Raw genomic sequence first — 22559 nt, forward strand, 5'->3', positions numbered from 1 at the left:
GCCTTCCCACCCCGTCACACGGCCCCCTTTCAAGAACTAAGGGTCCCCGTTTGCGACCCACCCAAGCATCGGTGCCACCCGGCCTTCTCACACAAGCTCAGGGCCCATTCCCTGGCCGGCTCCCGACAGGGATCCCGCGCGTCTGCCCAATGGATGTGGGAGCGGCGAGAGCGGGTTCTTAACAAGGCACGGAGCGGAACACGCATGCGCCCGGGGCCGCACGCCTAAAGCCCAGCATCTAGTAACGGACTCGAGCTCCCCCCACCGGAAATGGGTGGCTGCACAGCGGGAGGAACCGGCTGTAGCGTGGCGGCTGCGAGCTGTGGGCGCCTGGCTCCGAGGGGCTCCCGTTTCCTTCTCCACACCATGGCGGCGACGGCGAGGGCCGTCTACGTGGTGCGGCTGCTCTTGAGCTCCACTGCGCTGTGGCTTTGGTTGTTCGGCGCCGGAACAGCCTCCGCGTCCAAGGCAGTGACGGCCCACTTGGCCGCTAAGTGGCCCGAAACCCCGCTGCTGTTGGAGGCGAGGTGAGTGCGGGCTCGGCCCTCTACCGAGCCCGGCGTGGAGGTTGGGTCGGTCGGGAGTATGGGGCGCTGGGCGGCTGTGGCGGCTCCCCAGACCCGGTGTTGCCTCGCTTGCGGCCGGGCGTCTCCTTGCCGGCACGACCTGACCGGCCGCTAATTAATTGCGGCGCTTCTCCAGATGCCCCAGTTCTTGGCCCTCTGAGCATCACCTCCTTTGAAGCTCTCACTTGTGACTCCCTTTCCGCTCAGTTCATACTGAGCATGTCTCACCAACAGTTTTTAAAACGTTAGTGTCCTGGTTTAATTCTTTGGATTTTATTAGCATTTATGAAAGAATAAAGGAAGGCTGTGAGTTGGAGCGTGGCATTTAACGCAAGCACTTCAACTAATGTAGGTAGTTTTCTTCAAGGATGATTGTACTTGGAGCACCTAGATGGATAATGATAAAATCATTATCAGTTCCTAGGCTTGCTGTTCAGAATACAGATTCTCACAAGTTATTTTTCATTCCATGTCTCCTCCAGGGGAGTTAGTTCATGAGGTCATCATTTACTGTAGGTTTGGAATTATGCCCTCAGTATTCTAGTAGTTAAATAGAATTTGAAAAGTCTTTCCCTAAGCTAGCAAAGGTTTTAAGATTAACAGATTTTGTCAGTTCACCAAAGCCATGGTTTGTGATCCTGAAAAGAGACGGTCACCCAGGTTACATTGCATGTATTGGAAACTAAAGAGAAAAAAAAAATTAATAAATGATTTTAGCTAAAATATGCTCAGTTCCTCTTCTTATCCTTTCCTTAGATTATCCAAGAGGCTGCATAGATGTGATCTCACACTTAGTCCCGAATCAGTCTAACTTCTTCCAGTCTCCTACTGATTGTTGCAGTGTCCTGGTTTCTACCAGGATAAGAATCTTTTTTTTTTCCTTTAAATTCAGTTTTATTGAAATATATTCACATACCATATAATCATCCATGTTATACAATCATCTGTTCACAGTATGATCATATAGTTACGCATTCATCACCACAATCTATTTCTGAACATTTTCCTTACATCAGAAAGAATCAGAATCAGAATAAAAAATAAAAAAAAAAGAACAGCCAAACCATCCCCCCCATCCCACCCTATTTGTCATTTAGTTTTTGTCCCCATTTTTCTACTCACCCATCCATACACTAGGTGAAGGGAGAGTGATCCACAAGGTTTTCACAATCACACTGTCACCCCTTGTAATCTACGTTATTATATAAATCGTCTTTGGGAGTACAGACCACTGGGTTGGAGTTTGGTAGTTTCAGGTATTTACTTCTAGCTATTCCAGTACATCAAAACCTAAGAGGTGTTATCTATATAGTGCATAAGAATGTGCACCAGAGTGACCTCTCAACTCCATTTGAAATCTCTCAGCCACTGAAACTATTTTGTCTCATTTTGCATCCCCCTTTTGGTCAAGAAGATGCTCTCAATCCCACAATGCTGGGTCCAGATTCATCCCTGGGAGTCATATCCTGCGTTGCCAGGGAGATTTACAACCCTGGGAGTCAGGTCCCACATAGTGGGGAGGGCAGTGAGTTCACCTGCCAAGGTGGCTCAGTTAGAGAGAGGGAGAAGGCCACATCTGAGCAACAAAGACATACTCAGGGGAGACTCTTAGGCGCAATTATATGCAAGTTTAGCCTCTCCTTTGCAGTAACAAGCTTCATAAGGGCAAGTCCCACGATCAAGGGCTCAGCACATCAAACCGCCAGTCCCAATGTTTGTGACAACATCAACACCAGTCCAGGTGAGGAAGTCCAGGACAAGAATCTTAGAGCTGAAACTCCTGTAGGATGTTCCTTAATGGCGGTTACAATCCAGCCCCAATCTAATTGACAGGGGTTGAATGGTGGTCCCCCGAAAGATATGTCCACATCGTATTCCCCAGGACCATGAAAAAAAAAGGTCTTTGCACATATAATTAAGGATTTCAAATGAGATCATCCTTTCTTTATCTGGGTGGGCCGTAAACCCAATGACAAGCGTCCTTATAACAACAGAAGGGGAGAAAACAGATGAGGAGAAGGCCATGTGAAAATAAAGGCAGAAATTGGAGTTATGCAGCCACAAGCCAAAGAACACCAAAAGTCACTAGAAGTTGGAAGAATCAGAAAGGATTCTTCCCTGGCTCCTTCAGAGGGAACATAGTGTGGTCCCACCAACACCTTGATTTCAAACTTTTGGACTTTACTACTGTGAGAGAATAAATTTCTGTTTTTTTTAGCCCCTAAGTTTGTGGTCCTTTGTTACAGCAGCCCTTAGAAACTAATACAGATTTTGGTACTGTGAAATGGGGTGCTGCTTTAACCAATACTTAAAAATGTGGATGTGGCTATTGAATTGGGTAATGGGCAGAGACTAGAAGAATTTTGAGAAGCAGGATAGAAAAAGCCTGGATTGACTTGATGAGACTATTGGTAGAAATACAGACTTCAAAGGTGATTCTGGTAAGCACCCATAAGGAAGTGAGAAACATGCTACTGGAAACTGGAGGAAAAATGGCTCTTGTTACTTAGCGGTAGAAAACTTAGCTGAATTTATTTTACAGCTGTGTGGTAAACAGAACTTGTAAGCAGTGAATTTGGTTATAATGGCTGAGAAAATTTCTAAGCAAATGTTAAAGGTATGGCTTGCTTTTTCCTTGCTACTTATTGTAAAACGTGAGAGGAAAGAGATAAATTGAGAAGGATCTGTTAATCAAAAAGGAACCAGTGTTTGATGATTTGTGAGGTTCTCAGTTTATCCAGATTGCAAATTCATTGTTGGGAAAGTACGCTCTAGAGAAAAGACACAGTGGTGTGGCTGGACAATCTTTTGCTGAAGAGATTCGTTATGTGACTTGTGGCCACTCAATCATCTCAGCAAAAGCCAGGGATAGAGATGGGATTATCCAGGAAAGATTTGTAGAGGACCCTCTTGCCTAATGCCATGGACCACGTGATATACATGGAAGATCCACAAGGTTTTCGAGAGTGTTATATCAGTAGAAATACTGCCAGCTTGGACTGAAAAGGAAAGAGACAGGATGAAATGAGAGAAGACTGCTGAGCTTCCAAAATTCTTCAGGCAGGAGATGGGCTGATAGAGCTAATTGGCTGCAAATATATGCTGCCTTTCAAAAAAAAAAAGGAGAACTCTGAGCACAGAACAGTGTAAAGGCTGGTGAAACTGCTTTGGGAGGTGTAGAAGGTGGCACGAGGAATATTCTCTAGCCTTGAAACCTAATGGAACTTGACCTGCTGGGTTTTCAGACTTGCTTGGGACCTATGACCCATTTATTCCATCCTATTTCTCTGTTTGGAATGGGAATGTCTTGTCTTATGCCTGTTCCACCACTGTATTTTGGAAGCAGATGCTTTTTTTTTTTCCTAGTTTCACAGGTCCAGAGATAGTGAGGAATTTTGTCCTGGGATGGATCAAACCCAGAGTCTCACCCATACCTGACTTAAATGATCAGATTTGGGGCTTTTAAATTGATGATATTTTGTTAATATTTGTGGAGTTGATTCTGTAATGAGGTGAGACTTTTGGAGGATATTGGGGTGGGATGAATATATTTTGCCTGTGGATGAACATGAGTTTTGGGGAGCCAGACTGTGTACTGTAGTGGGTTGAAAAAAGATGGGGCCACATCCTAACCCCCAGAACGTGTGAATGTGACCTTATTTGGAAAACGAGTTCTTGCAGAAGTAATTAAGTTAAGGATCTTGAAATGAGATCATTTGGTCCAGATAAGCCCTATATCCAATGATAATGTCCTCATACAAGAGACAGAAGTGGGGAAGACAGACAAGAAGGCCATGAGAAGATGGAGGCAGAAATTGGAGTTATGATGCCACAAACTAACGAATGCCTGAAGGCACCAAAAACTGGAAAAAGCAATGAAGGATTTTTCCCTAGAGCCTACAGAGGAAGTTCAGCCCTCCTAACATCTTGGTTTCAGATTTCTGACATCTAGAATTTTGAGAGAATAAATTTCTGTAGTTTTAAACCACCAAGTTTAGTAATTTGTTATGGCTGTCTTAGGAAACTAATACATCACTCTACTGCACTGTTTTCTTAACTGATACTTAAACTCCAGACATACCAGATTACTCATTCTTTGCCTGATCTTTCCCTCTGACAAAACTGATACCTGTCTATTATGTGCTCGTAGAATTTGATCAGTGTTCTTTTTTTTTAATAATCCTTACCACAAATTAGCATGTATGCTAATGTCTTTGGCTAAAAAGTTACCTCCAGGGGATGAGAGTATTTCTTATTCATACTTGTTTTGTGGAGACACAGTGCACAAAGTAAGTGGTCAATAAGTGTTGATTCAATGGAAGGGATCTTATATAAGCTAATGTATACTTCCAGCCACCATCAGAATTACCTCTACAATATACCTGACCTATGGAATCTGGTCTCTGCTTGGATAACTAAAAAAACAGGATTCTCAATCTTACCTCATGCTGTCGTTTTTTCTGATATGAACAAATCTAAATTATTAAGAGTTTCTTTTTTTACATAAACTAAAATCTTTCTCACTGAATCTTATACCTAGTGATCCTGACTCTTATCTTTCTGAAACAAATCAGGGTTTTCTTTGTGACAATATAGGAGGCCAAAACCTGTAGTTTCTTTAATCATTGCTCTTTTTAAAAGTTGTTTTCTAGACTTCAGTATTATACTCACCTTCAGTTCATATTTATCTTTAATCACAATTTTAGGAAAGTCAAAGAATTTGACAGAACAAGTGTGGAACAGAAATAATTGGAAGATTGAAGGAACTTGGGAGATAGGAGCTTAAGAAAAGTCATAGCTTTCTCTTAGGGAAACTCAAGTTTTTTGGATATAAAGCATTATTCTTGGAAATTTTTCTCTAAATATTTATATATTCAATACTAAATATATTTGTTTATATTATATATAAATCTTTCAATTTCACCTAAAAATATTCAGTGCCTATCTTGAGCATGGCTCTATGATGGGTACTGTGGAGAAAGCAAATATTACTAGGATAGGTCCCCTTCTGAAAGAAATTTATAATATAATATTTGCTGGGAATGATTATACGCTAATGAGGCTAAGATTTTACAACATGTATACCATAACGTATACATTTAAAGTACATTAGTCCACCCTTGGTGTTGCTATTGCTGAAAACATTTTTGGAATTCCACTTTTAATTATCATCCTGCTCTTTAGTACATTTAAAAAATTCCTCTCCAGAAATACATTTCTTTTTCTTTGTGGTGGAATTGTTTTGGGGGAACATTGTTAATTGGTGCCAGATGTTGTATAAGCAGGTGATGAAATTGACTAATACCATTTTTTTTTTTTTTTTTTTTTCATTTACTAGTCTTTAAAGTTTTGCCCAAAGGTAATATCTTACCTATTGGGAGGTGGGGAGCTAGTTTAGACAGTCTCTCAAGGGTCTTTCCTCCAGTAAGATTAATGATGAATTAACTATTAGCAAATTGCCTCTGAAAGTATTCTAGAAGAGTTCCAGAGCAGTGGTATATTGAACAAATAAGTTTAAGTGTATACTTTCTTAAAGTGATCACTTTGAAGGCTCACATTTAGATGTATAAATTCTGGTATATGGAAAAAGTCTTTTACTTAATGTTGCACAGTATATAAGAATACCTATGGCTGTTTGGTCAAGTCAGTTGAGTATTAAGTATTGCTCTGTTTTTTTCTTAAGATTTTGTACCATACCCATCCTTTTCAGGTCATATCCTGTATAGCATTTCCCATTGTTTCCCACTGCTTTTAACCTTTTGTTTTTTCTTTAAGCCATTGAGTTGGTCACTATTAGTAGCAAGAGTGGTTTTGAAGTTTTTAACTGCTGTATAATCCTGTGCTTGGCATGTCTAAGCTGTTGATGAATTGTAACGTTTTCTCACCTCCTTTTCCCCCTTTAGTGGCTATCTCAGACTCACACATATTACTTACTGTGCATGCTTCTTGGGTGTTCTCAATACCTTCCATATATATCAAGCATTAGTTTAAATTTACCAAGGTGTGTTAGTCAGGGTTCTCCAGGAAACAGAACTGATAGGAGAGATATTTATGATATAATAATAATGTAATGTTATGTGCATATTATGTAATAATATAAATATTATGAGATTTATTATAAGAATTGGTTCACCCAATTGGGTATGGACAAGACTGAATTCTGTAAGGCAGGCCGCAGCCTGGTAACTCCCGTGAAGGTTTTTGATGAATTGCCCAGGAGAAGCTAACTGGTTGAAGTAGAGATGGAAATTCTTCCTTCTAACTGCTGAAATCATCAGTTCTTCCTTTAAGGCCTTCAGTTGATGGGATGAGACTTCTCTTATTGTTGAAGGCAGTCTCCTTAGTTGGTTGCAGATGTAATCAGCCATAGATAAGATCAACTTAAACTGATGATTTAAATTCATGAAGTACCCTCATAGAAACAATCAGACTAGTGCTTGCTTGACCAAACAACTGGACACCATAACCTAGCCAACTTGACAAGGCTGGGGAGAAAGATGACAGGGGCAATAACAATGTATAGTCTCTTTGGTGGCTGGTTCTTTTCTCCTTTAATAGTAGTTAACTCTACTTGTCTTAGGTTTCTAGTACTTTGCTCTATACAGGACTGAATAACCTTTCATTTGTTTCATTATTGCTAAAATATTTTAAATGGCGTTGACCATTTTTCTTACCTGTGCTCTGTGGTAAAATGAAATTTCTTTGGCCTTGAAGGACTCAGACCTGTTGTAATACAATAATGTCCTATTTTTTTTTAAACATTTTTTATTGTGAATTATAACATATATACAGAAAAGTGAAAACCTTCAAAGTACGATTTAACAAGTAGAGAGCAAATTTCAAAGAATATTATGGGTTACAGTTCCACAATTTCAGTTATTTCCGTAATGTGAAATATATATACAAAAAGGTGGTAATTTTCAAAGTATGATTTGACAAGTAGTTTATATAGGAAATTTCAAAGAATGTTATGGGTACAGTCCCATAGTTTCAGTTATTTCCTTATTGTCAAATATAGCATATATACAGAACGGTAAAAACTTTCAATGTACAATTTAGTGAGTAGCTGTAGAACAAATTTCAAAGAATGTTATGGGTTACAGTTCCACCATTTCAGTTATTTCCTTCTAGCTATTCTAATACCCTAGTGTTCTAGTTTGCTAATGCTGCCGGAAAGCAAAACCCCAGAAATGAATTGGCTTTTATAAAAGGGGGTTTATTTGGTTACACAGTTACAGTCTTAAGGCCATAAAGTGTCCAAGGTAACACATCAGCAATCGGGTACCTTCACTGGAGGATGGCCAATGGTGTCCAGAAAACCTCTGTTAGCTGGGAAAGCACGTGGCTGGCGTCTGCTCCTAAGTTCTGGTTTCAAAATGGCTTTCTCCCAGGATGTTCCTCTCTAGGCTGCAGTTCCTCAAAAATGTCACTCTTAGTTGCACTTGGGATATTTGTCCTCTCTCACCTTCTCTGGAGCAAGAGTCTGTTTTCAGTTGCCATTTTCAAACTGTCTCTTATCTGCAGCTTCTCTCTCAGCTCCTGGGCATTCTTCAGAGTGTCCCTCTTGGCTGTAGCTCCTCTTCAAAATGTCACTCACAGCTGCACTGAGTTCCCTCTGCCCATCAGCTCATTTATATGGCTCCATTGATCAAGGTCCGCCTTGAATGGGAATATCTCATCTGAGTTATCACCTACAGTTGGGTGGGGTGCATTTCCATGCAAATCTAATCAGCACCAAACGTCTGCCCCACAAGTCCGCATCAAAGACTATGGCTTTTTCTGGGGGACATAATACATTCAAACCGGCACACCTAGCAACTAAAAAATAAACAAACAGACATTATATAGAGAGTGTTCATAATCCTTTGTTAAATCCTATCTTTCTGTTGCTGCCCCTTTCTCTCATTTAATCACTTTCTCCATCTTCAGGGATGTCTAGGCAATGACCACCCTAACTTGTTCATATTGAAAAGGGGTGTTGACATTATAGAAAGGGTGATGTATTTAGTTTATGTTCTTAAAGAGTCTGTTGCCCCGGGGTTTCGGGACTTATCTGGCATAGGAACACTCTGGAGGATTTAAGTTTCTGAAAAGTAAACTTAGTGAGTAAAACATTTATAGAGTCTCAGGTAGGGACCAGGGTATTCTTTAGGGTTTTCCAGACTGCTGTTGATTTGGGCTTGTCCTATTGTGGCCATTTGGCATATCTTGCTGAAGCTTCTTGCTAAGAGTAACTTCCAATATAGCCTCTCGACTCTCTTTGAAATCTGTTAGCCACTGAAGCCTTATTTTGTTACCTGTCTTTTCCCCCTTTTGGTCAAGAAGACATTCTCAGTCTCTCAGTGCTGCAGCCAGGCTCCTTCCTGGAATCCATGTCCCATGTCACCAGGGAGACTCACTCACCTGGGATTCGTGTCCCACATGGGGGAAGGGTGATGAATTTATTTGTTGAGTTGGGCTTTGAGAGAGAAAGTCCACGTCTGAGTAACAAAAGTGTTTCTGTGGAGGTGACTCCTAGGTTTAATTATAGGTGGGCTTAGTCTTCCCTTTACAGCCATAAGTTTCACAAGAGCAAGCAAGCCTCAGGATTGAGGGCTTGACTTATTAAGTAGGGGGTTCCTAATTCCACATAGCATATATTCTGTCTAAGAAAAGCAATCAGTGTCTCACATTATCTTTATTTAGTTGTACAATCGTCATCACTCTCAATTTTAAACAATTATCGTGACTGCAAACACCCCAGAGCTCTTATCAGCCCCTAATTATTTATCCCTAGTATTTTTGCGGTACAGGTAAGGTATTTCTATTAAATATAGTCCCTAGTATGCAATAGGTAGTTTTTCTTATATACCACTCTCTTGTTAACTCTTTGTACCAGTATTATACCTTAGAAGAATATCATGTAAGCATTTATTTATATTTGTAGTGCTAATCTGTGGGATAGATGTCTTTAAACAACAACTTTCAATCATGTTTGCCTTGAGTGTGGCACTGATACTTATAATCCCGTTAATGAACAGTCATCACCCCTGTCCATTCCCATATCTTTAAGATCATCCTCATTAACATGTCTATACATATTAGACTATCATTCCCCCTTCACTAGCTTCTGTCAATTTCAAGGTCCCCTGTATTCTACATTTTAAGACACTCACTTTACATTTTCAGAGAGTTCACATTAGTGGTAACATACAATCTCTCTCCTTTTGGGTCTTATTTCACTCAGTATTATGTCTTCAAGGTTCATCTATGTTGTCATTGTTAAAAGGCCTTGTTCCTTCTTTCTGGTGAATAGTATTCTGTCATATGTACATACCACATTTTGTTTATGTGTCATCTGTTGAAGGACACTTTGGATAGTTTCCATCTCCTGGCAATTGTGAACTATGCTGCTGTGAACATTGGTGTGCAAATGTTTGTTCATGTCACTGCTTTCAGATCATCTGGATATATTCTGAGAAGTGGAATTGCCATATTGTAGGGTAACTCAATATCTAGTTTCCTGGGGAACTGTGAAACTGTCTTCCACAGTGGCTATACTATTATACATTCCCACTAGCAATGAAAAAGAGTTCCAATTTCTGCACATCCTCTCCAGCATTTGTAATTTCCTGTTTGTTTAATGGCAGCCATTCTTACTGGTGTGAGATGGTATCTCATTGTGGTTGATTTGCATTTCCCTAATAGCTAGTGAAGATGAACATTTTTTCATGTGTTTTTAAGCCATTTGTATTTCCTCTTCAGAAAAATGTCTTTTCATAACTTTTGCCCATTTTATAATTGGGCTGTTTGTACTATTGTCGTTGAGTCATAGGATTTCTTTAAATATGCTGAGTATCAATCTCTCATCAGATAAATGGTTTCCAAATATTTTCTCCCATTGAGTTGGCTGCCTCTTCACCTTTTGACAAAGTCCTTTGAGGCACAGAAGATTTGATTTTGAGGAGTTCCCAGTTACCTATTTTTTCTTTTGTTACTTGTGCTTTGGGTGTAAGACCTAAGAAGTTGCTTCCTATTATTAGGTCTTGAAGATGTTTCCCTATATTATCTTCTAGGAGTTTTATGGTGCTGTCTCTTATATTGAGGTCTTTGATCGACTTTGAGTTAATTTTTATGTAGGATGTGAGGTAGAGGTCCTCTTTCATTCTTTTGAATATGGATATCCAGTTCTCCCAGCCCCATTTGTTGAAGAGACTGTTCTGTCCCAGTTCAGGGGATTGGGGGGCCTTATCAAAAACCAGTTGAACATAGATCTGAACTCTCAATTCAATTCCATTGATTAATATGTCTACCTCTTGCCAGTACCATGCTGTTTTGACCACTGTGGCTTTATAGTAGGCTTTAAAGTCAGGAACTGTTAAGTCCTCCCATTTTGTTCATCATTTTTAGAATGTTTTTGGCAATTTGAGGCCCCTTTCCCTTCCAAATAAGTTTGATAACTAGTTTGCCAAGCCTGGAATTTTGAGGTGGTTGTAATTTTGATTGGAATTGCGTTGAATCTGTAGATCAGTTTGGGTAGAATTGACATCTTAATGATGTTTAGCCTTCCTATCCATGAATATGGAACATCTTTCCAACTAATTAGGTCCTTTTTGATTTCTTTTAGTAAAGATTTGTAATTTTCTATGTAGAGGTCTTTTACATCCTTGGTTAAGTTTATTTGTCAGTCCTTGATTTTTTTAGCTGCTATTGTAAATGGAATTTTTTCTTGAATGCCTCTTCAATTAGGTCATTACTAGTGCATGGGAACATTACTGACTTTTGCCCATTAATCTTGTATCCTACCACTCTGCTGAATTTGTTTATTAGCTCAAGTATCTTTGTCATTGATTTCTCAGGATTTTCCAAATGTAGGATCATATTATTTGTAAGTAATTACAGTTTTACTTCCTCCTTTCCAATTTGGGTGCCTTTTATTACTTTGTTTTGGCAAATTGTTCTGGCTAGAACTTCCTGCACGATGTTGAATAATAGTGGTGTCAGTGGGCATCCTTGTCTTGTTCCCAATCTTAGGGAGAAGGCTTTTAGTCTCTCATTGAGTAATATACTGGCTGTGGGTTTTTCATATATGCCTTTTATCATATTGAGGAAGTTTCCTTCAGTTCCTGCCTTTTGAAGTGTTTTTTTTTTTTCAAAAAGGGATGCTGAATTTTGTTGAATGCTTTTTCAGCCTCTATCAAGATAATCTTTTGATTTTTCCCTTTTGATTTGTTAATGTGTTTTATTACATTGATTGATTTTCTTATGTTGAACCACTCTTGCATGCCAGGAATGAGCCCCACTTCGTCATTGTGCTGGTTTGAAACTGTTGTGTGTCCCAGGTGAGACTGTGTTCTTTAATGCAATCTTTTGGGGGCAGACTCATTATGGGTAGGATTTTTGATTAGGTTGGTTCCATGGAGATGTGACCTGCCCAAATGTGGGTGAGACCTTCTGATTAGATTAAATTATTTCCATGGAGGTGTTACCCTGTCCATTCAGTATGGGTCTTGATTGTTTACTGGAGCCCTTTAAGAGAGTTCATGGAGAGAAGGAGCTCAGAGAAGCTGAGAGAGACCTTTTAGAGAGAAGTTAAAATATGTAATCCAGAGTTTGCCCTTGAGAGAAGTTAAGAACTGACACAGATGGGGACACTTAGAAAACACTCAGAGGTAGTTTGGAGAAAGCCTTTCTAAAACCAGAGCCTGGGAGAGAAGGACCAGCAGACATTGCCATGTGCCTTCCCATGTGACAGAGGAACCCCAGATGCCATCGGCCTTTCTTCAGTGAAGGTATCCTCTTGTTGATGCCTTAGTTTGGACACTTTTATGGCCTTTGAAGTATAAATTTGTAATCTAAATAACTCCCCTTTATAAGAGCCAGTCCATTTCTGGTATTTTGCATTTTGGCAGCTTTAGCAAACAGGAACAGTCGAGGTGTATAATTCTTTTTACTACTATTATTTTTCAATTTTTTGTATACTTCTTTTAAAGTGCCTTTGGATTCGATTTGCAAGTATTTTGTTGAGAATTTTTGCATCTGTATTCATTAGGGAGATTGGCCTGTTGTCTTCCTTTCTTGTAGTATCATTACCTGGTTTTGGTATTAGAGTGCTATTAGCGTCATAAAATGAGTTAGGTAGTGTTCCTTTTTCTTCAATTTTTTTAAAGAATTTAGCAGGAATGGTGTCAATTCTTTCTGGAAAGTTTGGTAAAATTCCCCTATGAAGCCATCTGACCTGGGCTTTTATTTGTAGGAAGATTTCTGATGACCGATTGGATCTTCTTCCTTGTGATTGGTTTGTTGAGGGCTTCTATTTCTTCTTGGGTCAGTCTAGGTTGTTCATGTGTTTCCAGGAAATTGTCCATTTTCTCTAAGTTGTCTAGTTTGTTGGCATAGATTTCATAGTATCCTGTTATGATTTTTTAAAATTTCTTTGCAATGCATGGTAATGACCCTTCTCTCATTTCTGTTTTGTTTATTTGTGCCTTCTCCTTTTGACTTTGTCAGTCTAGCTAAGGGTTTGTCAATCTTGTTGGTCTTCTCAAAGAGCCAACTTTTGGTTTTATTTATTCTCTATTTTTTTTTTTTTTTAGCTCTCTCTTCTGCTTTAATCTTTATTATTTCTTTTCTTCACTTTAGGTTTTGTTTATTATTCTCTAGCCTCTGCAGTTGTTCAGTTAGGTCTTCAGTTTTATGTCTTTCTCCCTTTTTTGGTGTATGCATTTAGAGCTATAAATTTCCCTCTCAGCACCGCCTTTGCTGCATTCCATTAGTTTTGAAAGAGGACCTCTACCTCACACCGTATTATCCTCCAGATAGGCTACACCATTCTACTTCCCCACCAACAATGAATACATACATCTCTCTCTCCAAGTTCTCTCCAGTACTTGTGTCTCTCTGTTTATTTTTTTACCCCCAAGTTATGGACAAATCCAGGTGAAAGTTCCAAACCTGGGATCTGTGGGCGGGTGCTGCAAGAATACTCCCACCCATGTCTCCCTCCCCCCAACCTTGATGAATCTGCATCCCATAAGTTTTGATATGTTGTGTTCTCATTTTCATTCATCTCCAGATATTTACCTATTTCTCTTGCAATTTCTTTTTGGTCCACTGGTTGTCTAGGAGTGTGTTGTTTAACCTCCATATATTTGTGAAAGATCTGGTTCTTTGGTGGTTATTGATTTCTAGTTGCATTCAATTATGGTCAGAGAATGTGCTTTGAATAATTTAATCTTTTAAGTTTATTAAGACTTGTTTTGTGCCCCAGAGTATGATCTATATCCTGGAGAACATTCCATGAGAACTAGAGAAGAATGTATATCCTGGTGATTTGGGCTGTAACAATCTAAATATGTCTGTTACATCTAATTCATTTATCATATTGTTTAAGTTCTCAGTTTCCGTATTGGTCCTCTGCCTAGTTATTCTATCTATAGAAGAAAGTGGTGTATTGAAGTCTCCCACTATTATTGTAGAAATATCTGTTGCTCCCTTCAATTTAGCCAGTGTTTGTCACATGTACTTTGGAGCTCCTCGATTGGTATAAACATTTATGATTAGTATTTCTTCTTGGTGAATTGTCCCTTTTATTAATATGTAGTGCCCATTGTCTCTTGTGACATCTTTGCATTTAAAGTCTATTTTGAAGAGGAGAACCTAAGATGGCGGCTAGGTGAGACAGGGCAAAAAACACCTCCGTGAAAAATACTAGATGAAAGCCAGAAATTCACCCAGAACACCAGTTCCAGTGATGCAGGAGCTGGACAAGGTCTGCTAAATCCACAGGGACCGTGCACTTTGTGAAACTGGGAGTCTGCGTTCAGAAACGAGTGAGTGAGCCAGCTGAATAAATGTCCGGTGGCCACGCTGCGGTGTGGGGAAACCGTGGGTTGGCGTTTGGAGGTGGACTAGTTCTTTTTAAAAAAAACCCAAAAGTGGCTGCAGATACGGCAGCAAAAACCACACAGTGAAGCGTGACATGAATGGGCTGTGCGAGCGGGGAAGATAGCCTTTTGTACACTAATTGTCTCAGAACGAGGAAGATAGAGGTTAGCCAAAAGGGGAAAAAAAAAAACACTCCCCTTGCAGCCATCTTCACAGCGGGCTGGGAACGCTCATGCCCAGCTTAGGCACCACAGCCCAGAGACGCGCCAAAGGACCCAGTGTGACAGAAAGTGTTTCCAGCAACACGAGCACATGCCACAATATTGGGCATGGACAATAGCTTTTAGTGCACCCACAGCTAATTGTCCCAGAGCTGGGAAGGCAGAGCTGTGTGAAAAGGGGGAAATTAACACACTCCATTCAACCATCCTTACAGCAGGCTGGGAACACCCCTGCGCGGCCTGGCTGCCCAGAACTTCCCTTGAGGGACAGCGTGCACTTGTGATGTAGCACAGCCATCCCTCAGCAGAAGCCCTAAGAAGAGCATGGCTGGGATTAGGGACCCACTCGGAAATCCCAGGGACCATACGCCAATACCAAGGACTTGTGGGTCAGCGGCAGAGACAATCTGTGGCAAGACTGAACTGAAAGTTTAGACTCTTGGAATAGCTTTAAATCTTCAGGAACACCTGGGAAGTTTGATTACTAAACCTTCCCTGCCTCCCTAACTGCTCAGACACATGCCCCACATTCAGGGCGGACAGCACCACCAACACACCCAAACTTGGTGCACCAGTTGAACCCCATAAGAATCAGACCCCCACATACCACAAAGACAAAGCTGGGGAGAACTGACTTGAGGGGAATAGGTGACTCGCAGATGCCATCTGCTGGTTAGTTAGAGAAAGTGTATACCACCAACATGTAGATCTGACAAATTAGAGACTGGTTTCAATAATCCTTCATATCCTAAAAGAACCCTATCAAGTAAAGCAAATGCCAAGAGGCCAAAAACAACAAAATTTTAAACCATATGATAAAACCAGACGATATGGATAACCCAAACCCAAACACCCAAATCAAAAGATCAGAGGAGACACAGTACTTGGAGAAGTTAATCAAAGAACTGAAGACAAACAATGAGAGCATGGCACAGGATATAAAGGACATGCAGAAGACCCTAGAAGAGCATAAGGAAGAAATTGCAAGAGTAAATAAAAAAATAGATGATCTTATGGAAATAAAAGAAACTGTCGACCAAATTAAAAAGAGTCTGGATACTCATAGTACAAGACTAGAGGAAGCTGAACAATGACTCAGCAACCTCAAGAAACACAGAATGGAATATGAAAGAACAAAAGAAAGAATGGGGAAAAAATGTAAAAAATCGAAATGGATCTCAGGGATACAATAAATAAAATAAGATGTCTAAATTTAAGACTCATTGGTGTCCCAGAAGGGGAAGAGAAGGGTAAAGGTCTAGAAAGAGTATTCAAAGAAATTGTTAGGGAAAACTTCCCAAACCTTCTACACAATATAAATACACAAAGCATAAATGCCCAGCGAACTCCAAATAGAATAAATCGAAATAAACCCACTCCAAGACATATTCCAATCAGACTGTCAAATACTGAAGAGAAGGAGCAAGTTCTGAACGCAGAAAGAGAAAAGCAATTCACCACATACAAAGGAAACAACATAAGACTAAGTAGTGACTACTCAGTGGCCACCATGGAGGCGAGAAGGCAGTGGCATGACATATTTAAAATTCTGAGAGAGAAAAATTTCCAACCAAGAATACTTCATCTAGCAAAACTCCTTCAAATTTGAGGGAGAGCTTTAATTTTTCACAGACAAACAGATGCTGAGAGATTTTCCTAATGAAAGACCTGCCCTACTTCAGATACTAAAGGGAGCCCTACCTATGGAGAAACTAAGAGAAGAGAGAGAGATATAGAGAGATTTAACAGATATTATAGAACATTACATCCCAAATCACCAGGATACACATTCTTCTCTAGTGATCATGGAACTTTCTCATGAGTAGACCATATGCTGGGACATAAAACAAGCCTCCATAAATTTAAAAAAAATTGAATTTATTCAAAGCACATTCTCTGACCACAATGGAATACAAATAGAAGTCAATAACCATCAGAGACTTAGAAAATTCACACACACCTGGAGGGTAAAAATGAGTGGGAGATGGAAACATTCCTGGATAATCAAAAGCTGAGGTACTTCATCACCAGTAAATCAGTCCTATAAGAAATGCTAAAGGGAATTGTGTAGGCTGAAAGGAAGGGACACTAAACAGTTGACTGAAACCACATGAAGAAATAAGTGTTTCCAGTAAAGATCACATGGTAATTGTAAATACCAATACTTCTGTATTTTGGACTTGTAACTTCACTATTTACTTCCTACAGGATCTAAAAGACATGAAGTGTAATGATAAATCAGTGGTTTTGGACTCAATATAAAGTATGTAATTTTTGACAAGAACTACGTAAAGGTGGGGGAATGGAGGAGTATAGGAACATAGTTTATGTGTCCTATTGAAGTTAAGTTGGTATCAAAGAAAACAAGATTGTTATAGATTTAAGATGTTAAATTTAAGCCCCACGGTAAACACAAAGAAAGTATCAGAGAATATGATCATAGAGATGAAAAGTAGAACATGGGTTATGAAAAGTTGGGGAAGGAGCATTGGGGAGTTAATGAGAAATGAGTGTAGGCTTTCTGTTTGGGGTGAGGGGAAATTTCTAGTAATGGATGGTGGGAAGGTGATGGCATTGCAGCATTGTGAATGTGATTAATCCCAGTAATGGAATGCTTGGGAGGGATTGGATTGAGAAGATTTATGCTGTATTTATGTTTCCACAATTGAAAAAAAAATAGACAGTCTAAATAGGTAATGACAATTAAATGCCAAGGATGATCCTGGATGGGAACTGAGGATGGAGGAGAGGAGGCTCAAAGGGACACAGTTGGGATATAAGAAAAAAATGAAATATAGAATGTAAACTTTGTATCATTGTTTAATTTCTTGAATTTCTTAGCTGTGCTTAGTGTGATTGCATAAATGAATGTTCTTGTTCATGGGAAATGTATATGTGAATTATATTGTTTGTTCAAGGATGTGTGCAGCTTGCTCTCATATGTTCAGAAGACAGAGCAATAGATGATGGATGAGAGATAGGGAGGGAGGGAGGGAGGGAAAGAAAGAAATGGTAGAGTGACAGGATGTTAAAGTTGGTGGATCTGGGATATCGGTGGAGGGGGGGTTGGGGTATGCTGGAGTTCTGTGTATGGGGTTTGTATTGTTTTTGCAACTGTTCCTGTAAGTTTGAATTTATTTCAAAATAAAATTCAACAACAACAACAACAAAAATAAGACTATTTTGACTATATTTGTAAAGCTATCCCTGCTTTCTGTTGGTTTCCACTTCTGTGGAATTTTTGTCTCATCCTTTCACTTTCAGTCTCTTTGTGTTGCTGGGTCTAATATGGGTCTCTTGTAACCAGCATATCAATGATTCATACTCTAATCCATTTTGCGTCTTTGAACTGTGGAGTTTAATCCATTCACATTCAAAGTTATTACTGTGAAGACAGTTCTTGAACCAGCCATCTTATCCTTTGGTTTTTAGTTGTCAGATCTATTTTTTCCCATTCTCTCTTTTTTTGCTCTAAGTTACCCTTACAAATACTCTTCTGTTCTGTGCCCTTCTCCAGAACTCTCCTTCCGTTCTTTTTTTCTCAGCCAGTAGAGCTCCCTTTAGTATTTCTTGCAGGTCAGGTCTCTTGCTAACAGATTCTCTCAGCATTTGTTTGTCTGTGAAAATTTTAAACTCTCCTTCCAGTTTTTAAGGAAAGCTTTGCTGGAGAAAAAATTCCGGGCTGGCAATTTGTGTCTTTCAGAATGTTAAATATGATACCATTGCCTTCTTGCCTCCATGGTGCACGCTGAGTAGTCAGTGCTTAGTCTTATGTGGTTTCCCTTGTGTGTGGTGGTGAATTGCTTCCCTCTTGCTGCTTTCAGGACTTTCTTCTCTTCAGCATTTGAAAGTCTGATTAGTATATGTCTCAGAGTGGGTCTATTTGGATCTATTCTGTTTTGTGGTCATTGGGATTCTTTGATTTACATATTTATGTTATTTATAAGGGTTGGGACTTTTTTCCCCAACTGTGTCCTCAAATGCTCTTCCTAGCTCTTCACTCTTCTCTTCTCCTTCTGATACACCAGTGATACTTATACTTGTGTACTTCATGTTGTCCTTCATTTCCCTGAGATCCATTTCAAATTTTTTGATTTTTCGCCATTTTTTTTGTGCATTAACTTTTAATTGCCATGTTATCTAATTCACTCTTTCTTCTGCCTATACAATTTGCTGCTGTGTTTCTCTTGTATATTTTAAATTTAATCTACATTAGCTTTTATTTCCATAAGATCTGCTGTTTTTAAATTTACTGTTTCAAATTCTTCTTTATGCTCTTCTGAAGTCTTCATGATGACTTGTATGTTTTTAGCCAACCCACTGAAGTTGTTTTAGAGGTTTATATATACTTCTTTGATTAATTGCTCCAGATTACATGTCTCATCCAGCTTTTTAACTTGGTCATTTTTGCTTGTCCATATCTACTTGGGTCTTCATATGCTTTGTGATTTTCTGTTGGCTTTGGGGCATTTGCTTATCTTGATATGGTTATTTTGTGATATGCAGTATTATTCAAACATTTGTCATGATTTGGTAGAGCTACAGCTTGCTGTAGTACACTTTCCCTATCTTCCCAGTAGATGGAGCTCTTAAACCACCTCTTACTCTCAAGCCAGCTTTCCTAGAACTTTGCCTGTGTGCTGTGCGGGGTCCAAACCAGGTGGAAATGCAATCAGGCAACATTTCTCCATGTGTACTGGGGACTGCCAGCCCTGTGGGTTGGGGTGGATCCTACACAGTTCGGCAGGGAGTCTGCTCAAGGAAACATTGGGTCCAGCGATTCTTGTGTATCTCGGTGTACCACTCTTAGGCTGAGGGCTGCACATCTGACCCTCCAGCTCAAATGTGCTGCAGTCCCTGTTCGTCATATGCCCATGAGCCTCTGGGGTTTTGTAGGGACTGCTTGTGCTCCCATGAGGCATCCTCACCTCTCTTTGACTCTTGCCTGTGCACACTCTGGGCTTCTGTGGAGGAGGAGTGAATGCAGTCACCACATGTCCACTGAATCCCGAGTTCCATCATGGGAGCTCCCAGCCACCGGTCTGTGAAGGATTATCCCCCCAGCCGAATGCTGAGATGGGTACATGGGAAGTGGTTAGCTGGTCCCTCCTCTGCTTGGTGGTGGGCTCCAGCTGCCAGTCCCCAGCGGCAGTCCCAGTTGAATAAACTCACCCTGTCCTTTCAGGTGCAATTTCTCTACTTTTTCATCCAAGTCCCCACTATGTGTTTTAGAGGTCCTTCTCTGGCCGGTCATACCTTAGAGCCACCGTTCTGAGCACTTTCTGCCCTTCCTCTAGTTTTTTTTCACGGAGAAGTTTGTTCTGCCTGTCCTATTCTGCTATCTTCCCAGCCCTTTTTTTTTTTTTAGGATCTTTTCTGTTTCAATAATAAAAACAATTTTTACACAAATAAATAATAAAATGGAAATAGGAGATAATATGACTTTAAGAAATGTTAATGGAATCCATTTTTTAACTGAAAAACAGAAGTCTTTTTTTTCCACTTTTTACATTATATAATGCTTTTGTTTCATTATCATTAAATTACTCTTCTCAGTGGTGTTTCATGAGGAGAAAAAATAAATTATCCATTTTTTTTTAATTGTTAGCAATGAGGAAAAGCCAAAAGTAATTTCGCATGCAATCTTGTCCGACATGATTATATTTAGAGTGACACTTCAGGTAAGAATCACTAATTTGTTTTTTTTTTCTGCCTTATAGGAGAGGAAAATCAGTAGCTTTTCATTAAGTTTTGGAGGATTTCATTTTTATCCTAAGTTATAATTTGGTTCTAAAGTATAGTTTATAGTACCTAAACCATTTTGCATTTCTGTATATATCCATATATTAATATCACTTTTATTTTTTTAAATAGTGAATTTATGGCAGAAGAAAGTAATGAGAAGTTTTGGCAGTTTTTGGAAACAGTACAAGAATTAGCGATTTATAAGCAAACAGGTAGGTGACATGCATATATTATAAGGTACGTGTATATGTACACAGAATGGGTATGTTTATCATTTTTGGTAGTAATGGTTAACTATGAATGTTTCATTGGGTTAGTGAAATCTTAACATTCTGATTGAAAAGGTGTTTTAAAGGAACCATTTCAGGCATCCATTTCCAAAAATAAAAGCCTTTAATATTTTATCATAAGAAAACTCAGTATATTAGTCATGCTTGGTTCTTACATTGCAATCAAGAAGAAATAGAAATTGTTGACTTGTGGTTCCTTTTTACCTAGATTGCCTTGAAACAGTATTAGTATTGCATATGGTAATATTACATTTTTACTGCCAGAATAATTCTGCTCTTAAAGTCTTAAGAGATTTTTCATATTTATCCTCAATGAGTCTAACCTATGTGCCTTTATTTCACTGCCTCAAAGATGGGGTTAATAATTCCTGCTTTTGTTTATATATATTTATATCTATACATAGATTTTTTTTTCAGAATTAACATGTGCTTATTAATGTATTTCTCTTTAAAGGTTGATAGCTTAAAGTTATTTAGCAGCAGATAAAGGGTTAATCATTAATTATTCTAATGAAAGGTTAGTTATTTTCCTATCTCTGCAGAGAATAGGATTGATGATTTGAACTCAAGCATATGTTCCTTTAGCTCTTTTGACTTAAAGAATATTTTACTGTGGATGATTAGTTTATGATATCATTCCTGAATGTAAATATGAGATAACAGTTTTGAATGTTTTATATGTTTATTTACTGGAACCTGGTGAGGTCAAGTAGCCTTGAGGATCAGCAGTTTTATGGTTTCATGAGATAGATTTAATAAAAAGCATGAGAGCGGACACATCTTCTATGATGTTTTCAACTGAAATATTTCCACAAACAAGTAGCTTACTTTTTTCAAATATTTTTTTCTGAAAAGCTTTATTTTTTAATAATCATTATTTTATTCACAAGAGGTGGTAGGCACTCCATTAGATGCTGCAATTGCAGGGATGAATAAATGTGATCTCTATTCTCAGCACTTCATAACGTGGTGTGGGAGACACCAAAACAGGTAAGTATGCTATTAAGTGACATGTGCTTTAATAGGGACGTGCATAACATGGGAGCACATAAAAAAGGCACCTTGTCAGTATTTCAGAGAATGGGACAGTCTTTCCAGTAGTGAATGCAGTTTAAATGATAGACAGGATTTAGCCAGATTGTAGGAAGAGCAGAAGAGACTGTGGTGGAAAGTACAGAGGAGCTTTGACCACTTAGAAATCTTTGCTTTCAAATCAACAATAAATTGTTGTCTGCTGGCTTTGTATTTGTCTTATTAATTTTAGTTCTTGTAACTGAGGTTTAAAATAGACTAGATTAATCGTCCAGTTTTTAATTTTCAATGGCTGTCATTGAAAATTCTCAGTTTCTCTGTTCTGTATCTATTCTCTGTACATTCTTCATGGCCTTTTTTGGTGACATTTTCTGTAGGAGAAACAAACTTGAAATAATTTTATTCATTCTTAAAAATTTTGAACTCTTATTTTAAGATGCTTATATATATGTATTAGCAACTTTTATACCTAAACGAACCTCCATCTCTGGACAGTCTGGTGGCAGATTATTAACAAATTAGAATTTAAGCTCAGGGGTACTTAAGCTTTACTTCAAGCATATATTGTAGGAAGTGTATATATTTCATGTTGAATCTAAAAGAAATTGTATTAAAGTAATAATTACTAATACGGAAAATATTCTATTGAGCTTATTTATAATGGTGAGAGTCAAATGCATTGGTTGCATCATTGCTGACCTTGTTATGTGTGGAATAGAATGATAAAAATAAGAAATTTAAAAATATGTTTGCGACTGTCAGATTTTACTAAATTTGTTTTTAAGACCTTCTTTCTAGAGGAAACATTTAAAGTCCTCAGTTGTACATTTTTAAGTTGT

General features: G+C 38.8%; 1 protein-coding gene across 1 annotated transcript in view; it reads left to right on the top strand.

Annotated features, from left to right (window-relative positions):
- The first annotated feature begins 333 nt into the window (after window positions 1-333).
- Window positions 334-22559, top strand: part of UGGT2 (UDP-glucose glycoprotein glucosyltransferase 2) — a 319097-nt gene continuing 296871 nt past the window's right edge. Inside the window, exons 1-2 of the mRNA XM_037799694.1 lie at window positions 334-527; window positions 20528-20610. Of these exons, the coding sequence (XP_037655622.1) occupies window positions 367-527; window positions 20528-20610 (244 nt within the window). The 5' untranslated portion in view covers window positions 334-366. The remainder of the gene's footprint in view (window positions 528-20527; window positions 20611-22559) is intronic.

Source organism: Choloepus didactylus, chromosome 12 (assembly GCF_015220235.1).
Source record: "Choloepus didactylus isolate mChoDid1 chromosome 12, mChoDid1.pri, whole genome shotgun sequence".
In the NCBI taxonomy this organism is placed as follows: Eukaryota; Metazoa; Chordata; class Mammalia; order Pilosa; family Megalonychidae; genus Choloepus; species Choloepus didactylus.